The sequence below is a fragment of the Buteo buteo genome, chromosome 9 (assembly GCF_964188355.1).
Source record: "Buteo buteo chromosome 9, bButBut1.hap1.1, whole genome shotgun sequence".
Taxonomy (NCBI): Eukaryota; Metazoa; Chordata; class Aves; order Accipitriformes; family Accipitridae; genus Buteo; species Buteo buteo.
In genome coordinates this window covers 45,096,959-45,114,016 of record NC_134179.1, presented here as the reverse complement: position 1 = coordinate 45,114,016, position 17,058 = coordinate 45,096,959, and the positions used below count along the sequence as shown (strand labels likewise).

General features: G+C 44.5%; 1 protein-coding gene across 2 annotated transcripts; it reads left to right on the top strand.

The window, feature by feature from the left end:
- Positions 1 to 12: 12 nt before the first annotated feature.
- On the top strand, positions 13 to 16,983 carry MED1 (mediator complex subunit 1). Of its 2 annotated transcripts, XM_075036486.1 has the most exons (18): positions 13 to 146; positions 2,189 to 2,295; positions 3,135 to 3,213; positions 3,673 to 3,727; positions 3,853 to 3,985; positions 4,745 to 4,773; positions 5,142 to 5,213; positions 5,529 to 5,603; positions 6,157 to 6,230; positions 6,626 to 6,715; positions 7,456 to 7,567; positions 7,891 to 8,015; positions 8,230 to 8,348; positions 8,987 to 9,188; positions 9,404 to 9,499; positions 9,607 to 9,712; positions 10,571 to 10,711; positions 10,889 to 16,983. In XM_075036486.1, exons 1-18 carry the CDS (start codon positions 119 to 121, stop codon positions 13,815 to 13,817), a joined length of 4,572 nt encoding a protein of 1,523 aa, XP_074892587.1. In that variant the 5' UTR covers positions 13 to 118; the 3' UTR covers positions 13,818 to 16,983. The 2 variants fall into 2 exon arrangements, with proteins under 2 accessions (XP_074892587.1, XP_074892585.1); XM_075036484.1 differs by having other exon boundaries at positions 10,571 to 16,983.
- Positions 16,984 to 17,058: the final 75 nt, after the last annotated feature.

Here is a 17,058-nt window from a genome sequence, read left to right as displayed (position 1 = left end):
CACACCCCCCCACGCACACCCCCCCCTCCTTTACCCCCTTCACGCTCCCGGCCCGGCCCGGCCCGACGCGACGCCGGCGCTGCGGTCCGCCGCGGAGCCGCCCGTCCCCACCCGCGGCATGAAGGCGGCGCCGGGCGGTGCCGAGGGTGAGTGAGTGCCGCCGGGGGGGCGCGGCTGGCGCGAGGGCTTTCCCGCCGGTTCTGTGAGGAGACCGGGGTGTGGGTGTGTGTAGCGGGGGGGGGGAGGTTGTCCCGGTGTCTCCCGAGGCACCGGCACGGTGGTCGGTGCGGCTGAGCGTCGGGCTGGGGCTGAGGTATCTCCCCGAAAAAAAACGGCAGCGGGGCCGCGGCCCGGCGGGAGGACGAGGGTCCTTTCACCGGCACCGTGACTCGCTTCCCCCCCCCCCACCCCCGGCTGGGCCTCTGAGTCTTCGTGCTGGCTGCAGGCTGGTTCTGGTTTTTTTTTGGGGGGGGGGAAGAAATAAAAAAGCGAATATCCTCGTGAGGCTCTTAACTGTGCTGAAATCTGTCAGAACTGTCCCTGTCCCAGGGCTTAATGGGGTCTTATGGATGTACAGAAATTCCTGGAGAAAGAGCGTAAAGCAGAGGGAGCCCGGCTCATTTGGGAGGTGAACATAAGCCCGTGGGCACAAACTGAAAGGCAGGAGGCTCCACCTGAGCATCAGGAAACACTTTTTCACTCTGAGGGTGCCCAAGCGCTCAAACAGTGTGCCCGGAGAGGTGGTGGAGTCAGTATCCTTGGAGATGTTCAGAAGTCATCAGGACACGGTCCTGGACAACCGGCTCTCCGTGGCCCTGCTTGGGCAGGGGGCTTGGACCAGGTGAACTCCAGAGGTCCCTTCCAGCCTCAACAGTTCTGTGATTCTAACGTAGCCAAGAGGTATAAAGTGTCTGAAAAGGTCTAGCAAATGTTTGTTTATTTCTTAACGCTTGGATTGGATGGGGTCAGCATTAGGTCTATGAACTGTACATGCATCAATAATGAAAACAAAGCCTTGAAATTTTGCAGGTGAGGACTTACAGGGTTGCATGCTGTGGCAGTTAAAATGTCATAGGCGTCTGTTTGCCTTGGACCCACTAGTGCCAGTGGCAGGGTTTATTTTGGCCGTGATGTATGCTGGGATTTTTTGACAAATGCAAGTGTAGAAAAAGCTGTCTCACAGCAAAAAAAGACAAAATTATACGTACTCCTGAAAGCTGCGTTCTCTTTGTGCATGCATCCAACTAGATAGTAGGGAAAAAATGAACCATTTAATCTTGGAACTTTTTTAGCTGAACTGTCCAACTCTAGTTTTTTGCTTAGTCACTGATCCTGTATCCTTCCTTGTCTCCCATCAAAGAAATATTATTAACAACAGTGGAACTTTCTAAAATACGTAGATATGAGCTTGTAGAACCACAGGTAGTAGATGAGAGCCTGTGGGATATGAGAGGGGTTTTGTAAAGGCTGAGTAGGTTCCAGGTTGGTAGAGATCCGTGACCCCCCCCAAGTCATCCACTGCTTCAGTATCTCAGAGTGTAGGGAGCTGTGCCCTGGCTCTAGAACAGCACCGAGGAGACACCAGCCCTCAGTTTCAAGCTAGCATGAGGTGGGGGTGTGTCTGATCAGAGAACTTGTGACAGTTGGCAGTTGGACTGATTTGGTTGAGGTTTTTGGTGGTGGAAGGGTCTGTGTGAAGGTCTTTATTGTACAGGGGGTTGGATAGCTGGAAGAGTAAACAGTGAAGGGGAATCCAGGAAACGAAGCTTAGCCTTGCTTCTTTAACACAATGTTTTCTACACTCTCTGTTTCCTGTCCCAGGGAAGCTTTGTCTTTAGACCATGCCCTTGTATCTTCAAACAGTGCCCCAATATATCCCTGTCATGCCAGAACTTAACCTGATGGGGCCACATCACTCAGAGTCTGTGCAGAATAGGAGCTGGGCTTTTCCCAACAGGCCTGTAGCCATTTTATGGTCCTTTAGGTTTTGATAGTTTGTGATACATCCTTAACGTTTACTTAACTTTAAGGTCTAGGTTGCAGGGCTAAATCAGCAGAAAATAAGTTTTTTGAAATCATGGTTAGCTTAAAGCTAGGAAGTATTTTCATCGTAACTGCCAAGCTGTTTTATTTGTAAAGCTTCGAATATTGTCTCGTTCTCTTTTCTGAATATTCCCCTGTCTTACAGAAACAGAGAAGCTGAATAAGATGAGTACCCTCTTAGAAAAACTTCATGCAAAGTACAACCAAAACAGACCTTGGACAGAAACCATGAAGTTAGTCCGTCAAGTCATGGTGAGGATTGTTGAGATCTCAGCAGGAGGGTTTCTGAAGTTTCTTTAGTAATAATTTTGTTGTCGGTTTGTTAGATCTCTTCAAAGTGCTTTACCCTTTGTTCAAGCCTTGACTGCCTCCTGGGCCAGCGTGGGTGAGGTGTGCCAGTTCTCACACCCTGCAGTGTGCAGGGGAGGGAGTGATGTCTGTACCCTTTCTGTCTGGCCTGTCTTTGCCTTCCCTAATTACAGCCTCCCCTCTGCAGCCTAATTGACATGGGGCAGCTGTCAGCTCAGCACTAGGAAAAGGGTCGAACTTGTGGTTCCAGCCAGTGCTGAGAAGCCCAAACCATTCTGCCACTTGCTGTTTCAGGATGTTGTGTTTTGTAAAGCAATTTGCTCCCCGTTCAGTGATATTCAAAACTCAGTTGTTGGCTTAGTCAAACGTGAGTTTGAAATACTGGTCTCTGGGTAGGGGGAAGGAGGAGCAGGAGGCAGGGGAGAGCTACATCAAAGGCTTCTGCATATATTGTGGTGTTAAAAGTTTGCCTGTCTCGTTATTTCTCTGTCATTTCCTATATAACTCTTAGCTTATGCCTATTAAAAAGTTGCTACAGTCTGTTCTTCCAGATGAGCAAGTTGCTTAAAAGAAAATAAATCAATTCCAGGCCTGCCTTTGCTACCTGCTTCCAAAATGGATACTGTTCTCCTGCAGGAGTCAAAATGAGGATGTAATTTGGGGATGAAGTCTAATCTGCTTTTAATTACCTAAATAAACCTCACTTGACTCAACAAAAGTTGCAATAATTCCCTCTTACTGAGTGATACACAAAAAGGACATTTTTCTTCTTTCTGACTAAGGAAAAGCGAGTTGTGATGAACTCTGGGGGGCACCAACATCTGGTGAGCTGTTTGGAGACTTTGCAGAAGGCATTAAAAGGTTGGTACGTTCTGTGCGTGCACTTTACAGACTGCTTAACAGTGGTATGCTATGGAAATGCTCGAAATCATAAAAGCAAGCAAGGTTGTTGCTAGCACTTATCCCTGTGTTCCTAGGGCATGTGTGCTAACGTTCACATAAGCACGCTTATCTCGGTGCCAGTCAGTACCAGTCAAGATGGCCTGTGTTAGTTTTATTCTAAATGCCCATACCTGAATTCCACTTGTGGAAGAAGAACCGTTCTGTCTTTGCAGTTCTAAGAACGTTCGGTTTTCTCCATGCAAGTTGTTCATTCTGCCTGTATTTTGAGTACAGATAATGTATATAGTTGCACATGTGAAGGTGTGACGGGCCATGGGAGGGAGTAACTAGTTGAGATTGGGTTTAATGCTGATGTCTTATTCCTGGGGAAATGTGGAATCATTTCACTAAGCCTTGGTTTTTGCTCTCTCCATCTAGTATCTTCTCTACCTGCCATGACAGATCGCTTAGAGTCTATAGCTAGACAAAATGGGTAGGTCTTCTTTATTTTATGGCAAACGCTTTTCCCGTTTATCTGTACGCATCGTAATCTCACTGCTGGTTTGATTGGTTTTTGTGTGCATCTCATAGCAATTTTTGTTTTGTTTTGTATGTAAGCCTTGGATCTCACCTTAGTGCAAATGGCACTGAATGTTACATCACTTCAGACATGTTCTATGTGGAAGTCCAGTTAGATCCTACAGGGCTGCTGTGTGATGTCAAGGTGGCTCACCACGGAGAAAACCCAGTGGTATGTATTACTGACAAAGATGAGGGTAATGCTTTTGTGTTTTTGGAACTGCCGTTTTGACTCCCGTTTGTCTGAGCAGAGGAAATGGATTATATTGAATGTTCTGCTAGACCTAGCATTGCACCTTTGCTGCTTGTTCTAGTGGAAAGTAAAAGCCTCCATGGACTAATCTGTTCTTGTGGGTTAATCTGATTGATGTAGTGTATGTGTGCAAGGACTGTTTTACTGATGGTCTCTCTTTTTCTCTGAGTGGTTTTATAACTGCCAACATTATTTGAGGAAGCCATCACTGTGTTTCTGAGAATTATTATTCTGGAGGAAGGATAGGGAAATTAATCTTATAAAACTTAGATCTCTGAATGGACAATACTAAAACACGGAATGCTGAAAGGAATGTCTTCCTTTCTGCACATGTATGAGAGTTTGCACTTGCTATTTACGTTGGCCTAGCCACTCTTCTGAAAACAGACCATTTTTAATATCTCTATATAAGATCATAGGTTTTCAACGTAAGGCTTCACAATTTTAAAAGTTTTATTTCAAATCAGTTGTTTAAGAGATTGCTTGAATTTTTCCCAGAGCAGGTTGAGAAACAGAACTAGAACCAGAGCAATATGTAGTTGTGAGCATTGTGTTGCTTCTCATGAAAAGCTGATGCTACAAATGTTACTGTCCTAATAATTTACAGTTGCTCTGCTGCACAAAGACTGAAATTGCTGCATTCGACATTGATATCGTTGTATGTTCTTTCCTTTTCAGAGTTGTCCAGAATTGGTGCAACATCTGAGGTGAGCAACAAGACTTGGTTGTAGCACTTTCTGACAGGGTTCTCTTTGCAGTATTGATCTGATGCTATTTTATGTCTGGAAATGTAAAATGTTTCATAACTGTTCTTTCCCCACAAAGTCTTTCCACTTCTCCAGGGGATTTTCTGGCTTTGGTTCAGATACTTCAGATTCTGACTGCTGTGCATGGTATCTTGGAAGCCACAGCACAACATTCATCAGAATCATTAAAGCTGGATCATTTAAAGAACACATTTTGTAGCTTTCACATAGCAAAAGTCTTTTCTTAAGTGATTTAGTGAACTTAGAACTTTTTAAAACAAAACCTTATCTGCTACGAATTTTAATACGTTACTTTTTCTTCCTTTCAGAGAGAAAAATTTTGATGAATTTTCTAAGCACCTGAGGGGGCTTGTGAACCTGTATAAGTTGCCAGGAGACAAGTAAGTCTAGAATATGTATTACGTTTATTTACAACCTCATATATAAAATTAAGCAAATCTACAAGCTTTTTATTCTGTGCTTAAATTTTCATTGTGTGTGATCCTACTGACTTCATCACCATGGCTTACATGTGCACAGAGTGGGTAGGGAGGATTTAATGTGAAGTGGGAATGCAGAATGAAAAGTTATAATTTCTAAATGCTCAATCTGATGGCAAGTACTGCAGCTTGTCAGCCAGCAGCTCTGTGAGTTGAATGTCATTGCACAGTTCCTTTCAATTTTATATTGTTTTGTGTTTTTTTTTTTTCCTCTAGCAAACTTAAAACTAAAATGTACTTAGCTCTGCAGTCCTTAGAGTTGGATCTCTCAAAAATGGCAGGGATGTATTGGTAAGGACATCTATATCGTTTGTTGGGTTTTGTTGGTTTGTTTTTACTTAATAATGCTGATTCCGATCATGCCAAGTACTCTATATCCCGCAAGTGTCACATCAGTGCCTGTATAGCCTGACATCATTGCTAAGAAGTGCAATGCTGAGACTACAGAAGGCCTGTGCTAGCAGGGGAATGATATGCAGAGAGAGAGAAAAACTGCTTAGAGCTTTCTGAGAAATTGCTTTTTAACTGCAGAATTGAATTGAAAGAAAGTCTGGAAGGTAGAAAGTTTGTAACTAGATGGATTAGTGGTAATGTCTTTTACAGCAAGAAATTGAGAAAGATTTGCCCATCTTTCACTGCTGTAGATTCAGTGGATAAACCATCCGTGCTGTAGAGACTAAAGTAGCTTTCGTTTTGCCTATAACTGTGAAGTTTAAGATCACTGCCTCTGTGTGACTGAGAATTGTATATATTGAGCTAAAATCTTAGACTGCCATCAGCACATGACTTTTGGCTTCAGGTATGACTCTGGCTTCTTACAGATCTGTGATTGCCTCTCTTGCAGGCAAGCCACCAATGCAAATCCCCTCGACAAGATTCTTCATGGCAGTGTTGGCTATCTCACTCCCAGGAGTGGAGGTATCTTTGATTAACAGTTAAAAAAGAAAAGAATAAAAATTACTTTGTTCAGGATCCCTTTTATGTTTGTTGTTTGTAATGTTAGTTTCACATTAACTAAGGGCAGTAATGGGAAATGCTAAACAAACTAAAGGAGGGACAAGGTGGTTGGGTATTTGCAAGTCCCACATGATCCAGAAGGCTAGCTTTTCTTTACAAAGCTGCACACGGTAATTTTATGGCAAATGGCCATGTCTGTGTCTTTGGCAGCAGAGAACAACTCTTTCAAGGTGCAGTAGCAGCTCTGCACAGCATGTGCTGTGTTACACTGCAAATATTATGTGGTTACAGGGGTTAATAATGATCGGGTTAACTTATATTGTTAGGATGCCTGTTCAAAAGCTTCTCTCCCACAGGTCTTCTGATGAATCTCAAGTATTATGTCTCACCCTATGACTTATTTGAAGATGGCACTGGAGCCCCCGTTATTTTGCATGAGAACAATGGTAGGTCAGCTTTAACTGGTGTGGACTACTGCTGCTTGCAGGAGAGAAGAAAGCAGAATTCCAACAGTCTAGCTCCCCTCTGCTGTCACCCTGTAATACAGGAAAATCATAGACTGACTCTCAGAGGACACGGGTTTAAGAAGCCCATGTGCAAATGCTGGCTTAGTTGACCATCTTCTCGAACCTCATGGCTATTCTGGAGTTTGAGCTGGACTGCTACCGAGGGTGATGGTCTGCAGACAGAGCCTTTTCCCTTAGGGTGAATTTAATTGTTAACAAGAGATTCATTTTATTGTGGGAATACTTGTGTCTCTGCTATCTTACTAGAAGATTATTTTTTATGCATGTACATGGAGATATGTCTCTCACAAAAATGACAAAACCAAGCACCAATTAAAATTGGGGCTGGTCTCGGGGAAGAAGAGGGTGAAATTGTCAAAAATCATTATTATTATAAAATAGCTTTGTAAAGAGCATACGACAAACTTGCAAATGTATTTGGAATATATTTTAAGAATTATGCAATTGGTCTACCTTGAAAGAGTAAAATAGAGCGTTAGGTCGCATAACTAGTTTGGCTGTAGTCCATTTAGTGATAAAAGTGAATGCTGAAAACTGTGCCTTGTGGAGGAATTAAGATATTTCCACCATAGTGATATGTAATTCGTAAAGTTTGCACCTTTTTTTTTTTTTTTCATCAGCTTATGTTGTTGGGTTTTTTTTCTGGCTTCGTCTTGCAGTTCCTCGGTCTTTGGGTATGAATGTATCAGTAACAGTTGAGGGAACCATGACTATGTACAAACTTCCAATTGCACCACTGATTATGGGCTCTCATCCAGTTGACAGCAAAGGGTAAGCAAAGGACATGTCTGCCAGGCCTTTCTCAGCAGCCTTGTTGAGGTGCAAATTCAACATTCAGGCCTCTGTTGAAGTCAGAGCGGGGAGATGACTGCATGATGTCATAGCATTATATAAAGCACTTATGTGCTATCTTTAAGCCAAGAAATACGTATTTCAGGCATGTGACATGCTTTTGAGGAGTATCTTAATTTTTAAGAAGGTATAACAATCTGTTTGTATTTGATCGAACAGTAAATTGTATGTCTGGTGCTCATAGCAGACACCAGAGTCATGCCCTGCATCTAATAAGATCTTGTATTAACCCAATATTTCAGAACTCCGTCTTTCTCGTCGATCACAAGTGCCAACAGTGTGGACTTACCAGCTTGTTTCTTCCTGAAATTCCCACGTCCCATTCCAGTGTCTCGAGCTTTCATTCAGAAACTTCAGGGCTGCACAGGTGGGTTGCAGATCTGTCAGACAGATGCTCCCTAGGTTTTTATCAATAAACTGCTGCTAATTTTTAAAGTGTGCCAGAAAAGTTGCTCAAGACTTTGTGCTGTTTTCGGTAAAACCTGGATAAGTTTCGTTTATTAGATGGTAATGCCTTCTCTGGCCCGCCATCTCTTTCTGGCTCTCAGATGCTATCATTCTGTGCCATCTTGCTCCCTCAGGTATTCCACTGTTCGACACACCACCAACATTTGTACCCTTGTATGAGTTGATCACACAGTTTGAATTATCCAAGGAGGCTGATCCTCTACCTTTAAACCACAATATGCGCTTCTATGCAGTAAGTATGTTGTTACAACCAGGACATTATGCCTGTAGATAAGCAGTTTGGGGTTTTTTGTCTGTTTCAGGTATCTTTCAAGTGGGTTAAAGGAAATTGGTCTAGCATTTATTTATAGGCAAAAAACTATGCTATCCAAGCAGTAGAATTCAGATACCAACGTGACCACAGTAATTAGGAAAATTAGGTAATGAAAAATCCATTGCTGTTGAAGTGCAGCTGCTGGAATGCCAGCAGAGGTGTGGCACTGAGCCTTCCCAGGTGCTGTCCCTTCCTCTTGTTCAGACTGTAATGTGTGGCTGAATGAATTGCATCATTTTGGGAGAAATCCTAGTTCTTAATTTGTCAATGATGGATCTCCTGTTAACTGCAGAGGATTTGTCTTTTCCTCAGAAGGGATGCCATACCGTAGGAAACTGTTTAGTGGGGACAGTGAATACTGTTTGGCAGTACTACTTCTGAGGAGCTGAAATCGTGTTTTGCTTGTTCGGATGGGGAGGAAAGTGTCTTCATTGTTTGTCATTTTCAGCCAGAAAGGTGGCTTGGCGGCGGATCCGGGGCCTGCTCTTTCCTTCCTAGATGTCTGTTATTGCCTTGTACCCAGCAGTAATTGGAGTAAAGCAGAAATTGTTTGTCAGGCTCTTCCAGGACAGCAGCACTGTTACTTTCTGAACAAAGATGCTCCTCTCCCAGATGGAAGAAGCCTTCAAGGAACTCTGATTAGTAAAATCGCCTTCCAGCACCCAGGACGGGTTCCTCTCATCCTCAATTTGATCAGACATCAAGTGGCATACAACACGCTGATTGGCAGCTGTGTCAAGCGAACTGTTTTAAAAGAAGGTGGGTACCGTGTGGAGTGGTAAATAATGTGTGGACAGTAAGAAACCCTGGGTGATTTTCCTAGGTGTAGGAATAAGAAATGAGACCCATGCTGCTTTCCTTTCTTACTCTTTTTTTTTTTTTTTTTTTTTTTTTCCTTCTATATGGGGGTATTGAGCTGGTGCCTCTGGTTCATCTCCTGTGTTCCCTAATTTAACATTTCCCATGTCTTTCAGATTCTCCTGGGATCCTGCAGTTTGAAGTTTGTCCTCTCTCTGACTCCTGTTTTAGTGTATCCTTTCAGCATCCTGTGAATGACTCCCTGGTGTGTGGTAAGTGGACTCAATAAAAGCATGAGTGTGTTTTTTGAAAGGGTGGCAGGGTTTTCTTCCACTGTAACCAGGATTTTGATCTCTTCCAAATGCCTTCTCTCTTTTAGTGGTAATGGATGTGCAAGACTCTACTCATGTGAACTGTAAGCTGTACAAAGGGCTGTCCGATGCTCTTATCTGTACAGATGATTTCATTGCCAAAGTTGTTCAAAGGTAGGCTGGATTTTTTTGTGCCACCGTGGACTCTAAATCATATAGATGAACTCTATGTCTATCTCATATTTATCATAGCAGTTTTGGAGCAGTTCTGTCTGTGGGTGAGTTTTGGTAGTGGTTATTTGCAAGAGAGGAAAGCTTGGAGCCCTATTGAAAATTTCATTCCAGGCGTTGAACCATAGCTACTTATTTTTGAGTGCGTGTCTGAGGTGCCTACTATTTATGCCTACTGTAGTTGGTTGCTTTCTAAGTCTTGTAAAATGTGCAAGAGCTCCCCTGCAGTTTGTCATTTACACAGGCCTTTTATCAAGGTTCCTCCACCCCAGCCACCATTCAGAACACAGTAGAATGTTAACAGGGTACAGCACAGACCTTTTGAGTGAGAATAGCTATTTTTTGTATCAGAACATCATAGGCTTGTCGTCCTTGAGTAGCATGTGGCATTACTGTTGATGTTTACAGGGTTGCAGGAAATTAGGTTTGCCAAGCTTAGACAAAGGTCTTTTCTGGCAGAATCAGAATAACAACCCAGATGGCATCCTGTGCTTTACCTACAAGATCACGATCTGTCAGCTATTAGTTTAATATTAGAGTTAATTGATTGATTAATTCTCCCTTTGTGATTGCAGGGCAATGCATAAAGGCACAGTTGTCTCGCGGCTAGATAAGCTTGATGGGATAAGTGTAAATACAAGCAGAACAGCAGGGCATTTACAGTGCCTAGACCTGTTGCTCCCTTGTGCCCAAGAGCTTTACTGCTTGCTTTATGTCGGATAAAGTTATTAAAACGTCTTCAGTGAACGTTGCTATAGGGCAGCAAAATGCACGCTAAACCCTTTGTCTTGTGTCTTGCAGATGTATGTCCATTCCTGTCACCATGAGAGCAATTCGTAGAAAAGCAGAAACGATTCAAGCAGACACACCAGCCTTGTCCCTCATTGCAGAGACAGTAGAAGATATGGTGAAGAAAAATCTTCCCCCAGCCAGCAGCCCAGGGTATGGCATGACCACAGGCAGCAACCCAATGAGTGGTACCACTACCCCAACAAACACTTTTCCTGGGGGGCCCATCACTACTTTGTTTAACATGAGCATAAGCATGAAAGAGAGGCATGACTCGGTGGGCCATGGGGAGGACTTCAGCAAAGTGTCTCAGAACCCTATTCTCACTAGTTTGTTGCAGATCACAGGGAATGTGGGGTCTACCATTGGCTCAAGTCCAACCCCTCCCCATCACACACCACCACCAGTATCCTCACCAGCAAGCAACACCAAGAACCACCCCATGCTCATGAACCTTCTTAAAGAGAATCCCCCTCAGGATTTCTCCACTCTGTATGGGAGCAGCCCTCTCGAAAGGCAGAACTCTTCCTCTGGCTCCCCCAGAATGGAAATGGGCCCTGGGGGGAATAAGCAAAAGAAAAAAAAGTCCCGCATGCCGGCCGACAAGCCCAAGCATCAGACTGAGGATGATTTCCAGAGGGAGCTCTTTTCAATGGATGTTGACTCCCAGAATCCCATTTTTGATGTCAACATGACTGCAGATACCCTGGACACCCCTCATATTACTCCAGCACCCAGCCAATGCAGCACTCCTCCTACTACATACCCACAGCCTATACCTCACTCGCAGCCCAGTATTCAGAGAATGGTTCGACTTTCTAGTTCGGACAGTATTGGAGCCGATGTTACTGATATCCTTTCGGATATAGCAGAGGAGGCTTCCAAGCTACCCACCACTAACGAGGACTGTCCACCCATTGGTACTCCAGTAAGAGACTCTTCTAGTTCAGGACATTCACAAAGTGCCCTCTTTGACCCAGATGTTTTTCAGACGAACAATAGTGAGAACCCATACACAGATCCAGCAGACCTGATAGCAGATGCTGCTGTGAGCCCCAACAGCGATTCTTCAAACCATTTTTTTCCAGATGGAGTAGATTTCAATCCTGACTTGCTGAACAGTCAGAGTCAAAGTGGCTTTGGGGAGGAGTACTTTGATGAGAGTAGTCAGAGTGGAGACACTGATGATTTCAAGGGCTATGCGTCCCAGGCTCTAACTACTTTGGGGGTGCAAGTCTTGGGGACTGATGGGGGGGAAAATAAGTTTAAGGGGAGCAATCAGTCCGATACGGTAGATTTTAGTATTATTGCAGCTGCAAGCAAAGCACTGGGGTCCTCTGACATCATGGAGCATCACAGTGGAGGTCAGAGCCCTTTACTGAATACAGGGGATATAGGAAAAGAAAAGTCTCAGAAACGGGTAAAGGAAGGCAATGGTTCTGGAAGTAACATGGCAGGTCCCGGGATAGATGGGAAGCCAGGGAAGCGCAGCCGGACACCATCCAGTGATGGTAAAAGTAAAGAGAAACTTCCAAAGCGGAAGAAGCAGGAGACAGATGGGAAATCTCCATCTCACAGTTCATCAAACAGGCCTTTCACGCCACCAGCAAGCACAGGTGGGTCCAAATCTCCTGGGAGTTCAGGCAGATCTCAGACTCCTCCGGGTGTAGCTACTCCTCCTATTCCAAAAATAACCATTCAGATCCCAAAAGGAACAGTGACTGTGGGCAAACCGTCTTCACATGGCCAGTATACAAGTAGTGGCTCTGTCACCTCCTCCAGCAGCAAAAGCCATCATAGCCATTCTTCCTCCTCCTCTTCTTCCTCCTCTTCAACCTCAGGCAAAATTAAAAGCAGCAAATCAGAAGGGTCTTCTGGCTCAAAGATGAGCAGCAGCCTCTACTCAAGCCAAGGCGGCTCAAGTTCAGGTCAGTCCAAAAGCTCAGCTCAGTCAGTGGGAAAGCCTGGATCCTCCCCCATCACCAAACATGGCCTCAGCAGCGGTTCTGGAAGTACCAAGATGAAACCTCAAGGAAAGCCATCATCACTTATGAACCCTTCCATGAGTAAACCAAACATCTCTCCATCTCATTCTAGACCCTCAGGAGGTTCTGACAAGCTTGCTTCTCCCATGAAACCTGTCCCGGGTACTCCCCCATCATCTAAAGCAAAGTCACCTATCAGTTCAGGTTCCGGAGGCTCCCATATGTCTGGGACCGGATCAAGCTCAAGTATGAAATCGTCTTCAGGAATGGGATCCTCTGGGTCTATGTCACAGAAACCACCTCCTTCATCAAATTCTTCGACGGCGTCTTCATCTTCCTTTTCGTCTAGCGGGTCTTCCATGTCTTCATCTCAAAACCAGCATGGAAGTTCCAAAGGCAAGTCTCCAAGCAGAAACAAGAAGCCATCTCTGACTGCAGTCATAGACAAACTTAAACATGGGGTTGTCACTAGCGGGCCTGGTGGAGATGACCCAATGGATGGACAAATGGGGCCAAGTTCCAATTCCTCAAGCCATACTATGTCCTCCAAACACAATATGTCCGGAGGTGAGTTCCAGGGCAAACGTGAGAAGAGTGACAAAGAGAAATCTAAAGTCTCTGTTTCTGGAGGATCTGTTGACTCTTCCAAGAAGACTTCAGATTCCAAAAATGTTGGAAGCACTGGAGTGGCCAAAATTATCATCAGCAAACACGATGGTGGTTCCCCTAGCATTAAAGCCAAAGTAACTTTGCAGAAACCTGGGGAAGGAGGTGGGGATAGCCTAAGGCCTCAGATGGCTTCTTCCAAAAGCTATGGATCCCCTCTAATCAGTGGATCTACTCCAAAACATGAACGCTGCTCTCCCAGCCACAGTAAGTCACCAGCATACACTCCCCAAAACATAGACAGTGAGAGTGAGTCGGGCTCTTCCATAGCAGAGAAATCCTACCAGAACAGCCCCAGCTCTGATGATGGCATTAGGCCTTTGCCTGAATATAGCTCAGAAAAACACAAGAAGCACAAAAAAGAGAAGAAAAAAGTGAAAGACAAAGACCGGGACAGAGATCGGGATCGGGATAAAGACAGAGACAAGAAGAAATCTCACAGCATGAAGCCAGAGAGCTGGTCAAAGTCCCCAATTTCAGCTGACCAGTCTCTCTCCATGACAAGCAGCGCTATCCTTTCGGCTGAGCGCCCATCCCGGGCTAGCCCTGAGTTTTTGATCGGGGAAGAAGATGATGATCTCATGGATGTTGCTCTAATTGGCAATTAATTTTCTTAGTGTCTTTAAAAGATGAACTGTATGCAGGACCTGCGGGTTCTAGAGATGGAAAGAAAGGAACCATTCATTGCAAACCTGCCACGCTGATCTTTACGGGGTGTGTTTGAAGAGAAAAAAAAAGTATTTCCAAGGATCTCCAAAGTCTGAACAGAAAGTGTGAGTGCCAGCAGCTCGTTTGGCAAGCCAGGTTCCTGACTGTGGCCTTCCTCCTGCAGACACTTACACTCATTCTTAATTTATAAGTATTACTAGCCCCATTAGAGTTAATGGGTATAAAGCTAAGTATGCGTGTTAAGTGTGGGAGCAGACCCCAAACTGGTGCAAACAGAAACATAGGCTATTCTGGAAGAGTCCAAGTTCTCTGCCCCTCTTCCCATTCAGAATAAGTTGCTTTTGTATTTAGGAAGTTTTAAAGTAATTATTTTAGGGCATGTTTTAGGGTTGGGTTTTATTCTTTTTAAAAGGGTGGTTGGAAGAAAAAAAGAGAATTTTTAAAGTTTATTTTATTTTTGTGGCATTTCTTCATTCAATGCCTGATTTGGTGTGGTGCTGAGAAGCTTCGTCTTCCTCTGATACAAGCTGCTCTGCAGAATTGGGCACTGTGTTCTGATGGATGTCAGCATTTTATTCCAGGTCACAGGGATGAAGGATTGCTGTCTTATGTTTGACTTCCCTTTCATTTAGGTATTTTATTTATGTCCGTATCTGAATGCCTTGTGCTGCTTGTTTTCAGGCAATCTCTGTTTTAATTGTATGATGCAGAACCCAAAGGGACTTGGGAATTTGGGTCGAGCCCATGGATTGGGGCAGCTCTGCACACGTGCAGCCACTGTAGCTTTGGTGAAGTTGGTGAAATTCTGGCATGCGTTGGAGCAAATCTAAACTGAAAAGGGACTCCACTGTCTTCATCTGAGCATTGCTTCCTTGTAAGCCTAGCGAACAGAGCTTCCCCAGAATCCCCCGATGCTGCATTTGTAAAGCGATGGACTGGAAGCTGCACGCGTCTCAGTCCTGCGGACACTTTAGAGCCATGCTTAATTTATCCACTACGAATACTTCCATTGATGTCGCTAGAACAGCTAGTGTGTGCATTCAAGGTTGAAAAATGGGCCTTGTTTTTGCAATCTGTTTCTGAGCCCTTCAGGGTTTCATTTTGGTTTTTGCTTTTTTTTCTTTTAACTTATAGGGTGCTTCTCAGATAGTAGTTCTGGTAATGCACACGAGCATTGCCTTCACTCTCCAGGAGGTGTTAGCCAGCCGTGTCCTGGTGTTAGCACTGACACTGCTGGAAAAACAGCCCCTAACTGGTTCATCTGAGATAAGAGTTGCAGCAGAAGCAGTGATTTCCTTAAAAGATGGGTTTTCCCTTTTTGGGTGGAATTAAGAGCATGACTCAGGCATCCTCTATGGTCTTATCTTGTGGTCCCTGAAAGGAAAAGAGACTCAGGAGAGCGTTTTATTTTTAAAAGCAGTTAAATCTGATTCACTGAAGAGGAATGTGGGAAATGAAGAGTTCTGCAAACACATCTCCTTTTGAATCATGTACTGAGCAGAATCCTCCTCCCGCTGGGTTTTGCTGTTGACTCCTGGAGGCCAGGATTTCCCCCCGTGGGAACGAGATGATACTTTGCGTTTGGGGATGCAGTCAGAAACGATGTCAAAGACTGAAGTTTCTGTTAAACCACAGAGGTTTCCAGTCCTGCGTACGGTCTGACCCCAGTGACACCCCAGGCAAGCTGTTTCTTTTCTGGCTCCTTCAAAGCCGTAGTGAGGCCAGTGTCTTTTCAGTAGGGCAGTGATGATTCAGTTAATTAATTTAGGGATTTTTCACCTCTTCTTCCTGCCTTCAGCTTAATTCCAGGGCTCCTGCAGAGCGTGGGAGCCGTGAATTTCTCCAAAGCCCACCCCCACCCCCACCAGGCTCTGGAGAACTCTCCCTTGTGTTTTCCACCCTTCATCCTTTGCTCCTTGTGGTCTGCACACCGTAGCTTCCCCCTCACCAGCGCTCCCATCTTCATGTGCTGAAATTATAGGAAAATAGTAAATAAAGTCTAAACCTGGAGCAAATGACGTTATCTTACGCAGCATCAGAATCGTATGACTGCGGGGTGTCTATGAAGAGGATGTAAGAAACACAACACCAGATGAATTTATCTTGAGACCCTGCTACGGCGGCTGCATCTGGGAAATGATGCCTGCTCAGACTCCGGCAGGTTGTCGCCGGTGTTTGTTCTGCCCCTCCCAGGTTTTGGGTTTTTTTAAGTTGTTTTTGTTAAATAAAAAAGCCCTTTGATCTGTTTGGGGTCACGTGAAGGCGTAAACAGCCTTCGGAAAGAAGCACTCTTCAAGTGGAATCAGGGCTGGGGATTTCACGGGACAGTTTGCTGAACTTGTTATTAGTCGGAGTCACGTTTTACCGGTGAAAGTTGGAAGGAAATACTGTTCAGCTTTGTAATTAACACAAAAATGTGTTTAAAGGAAAGAGCTGCACACGTTTCCTCTCTGCTCGCCCAAGACCAAAGTTCAATATCCTAAAATTCTCCTGCGGAAGGCGGGTATCACCATCGCCTGCAGAAATTAGAGGGAGCAAAGTCTCCTCCCTGCTGCTGCCGCTGCTGCAAGAGGTGTGAGTCCCGGACCGTGGGGGCAGCAGCAATTTAAAGCTTTTTTGCCCCATTTTGGTGCCCTGTCCCCTTCCCCTGTGTGTGATATAAATCATGTGAGAGAGAGAAAGAGAGAGAGACCGGAGCCGGGCACTGGCTGCACAACGCTTCTGTCGACGTGATGAGGTACACGACTACACAGGCGTTTTGACGTGTAAATGCTCGGTCTCTGACAAATGTTTTATTTTTAAAATATTTTTGCTTATTCTCGACGATTATTTTAACATCTTTCAGTATTGGAAAGATAAAAGGTGTAAACGAAATAAAAGCCAAACCTTTTAATCTCAGGTGGTGAAGTGTACATGGAGATTAAAAGAAAATGGTTCTTTCCTAAATGGTCGTGATGTAAATACCTGTCTGGAAATTTGCTTTTTTTTGTAAATATCCCTGGCTCCTTTTGCATTCTTTTTGGACGTAGAGTGTACTTTCAACTTTTTTGGAAATATTGCAAAGAACATGTTTATTTACATGCAAATAAATCTCTTTGGTACAAAGAGGTCTCGGTTTACTGGAAGGGGGGGGGGCGGCGGGGATGTCCCGCCACGCTTGATTTTCCCGCGGGAATGACA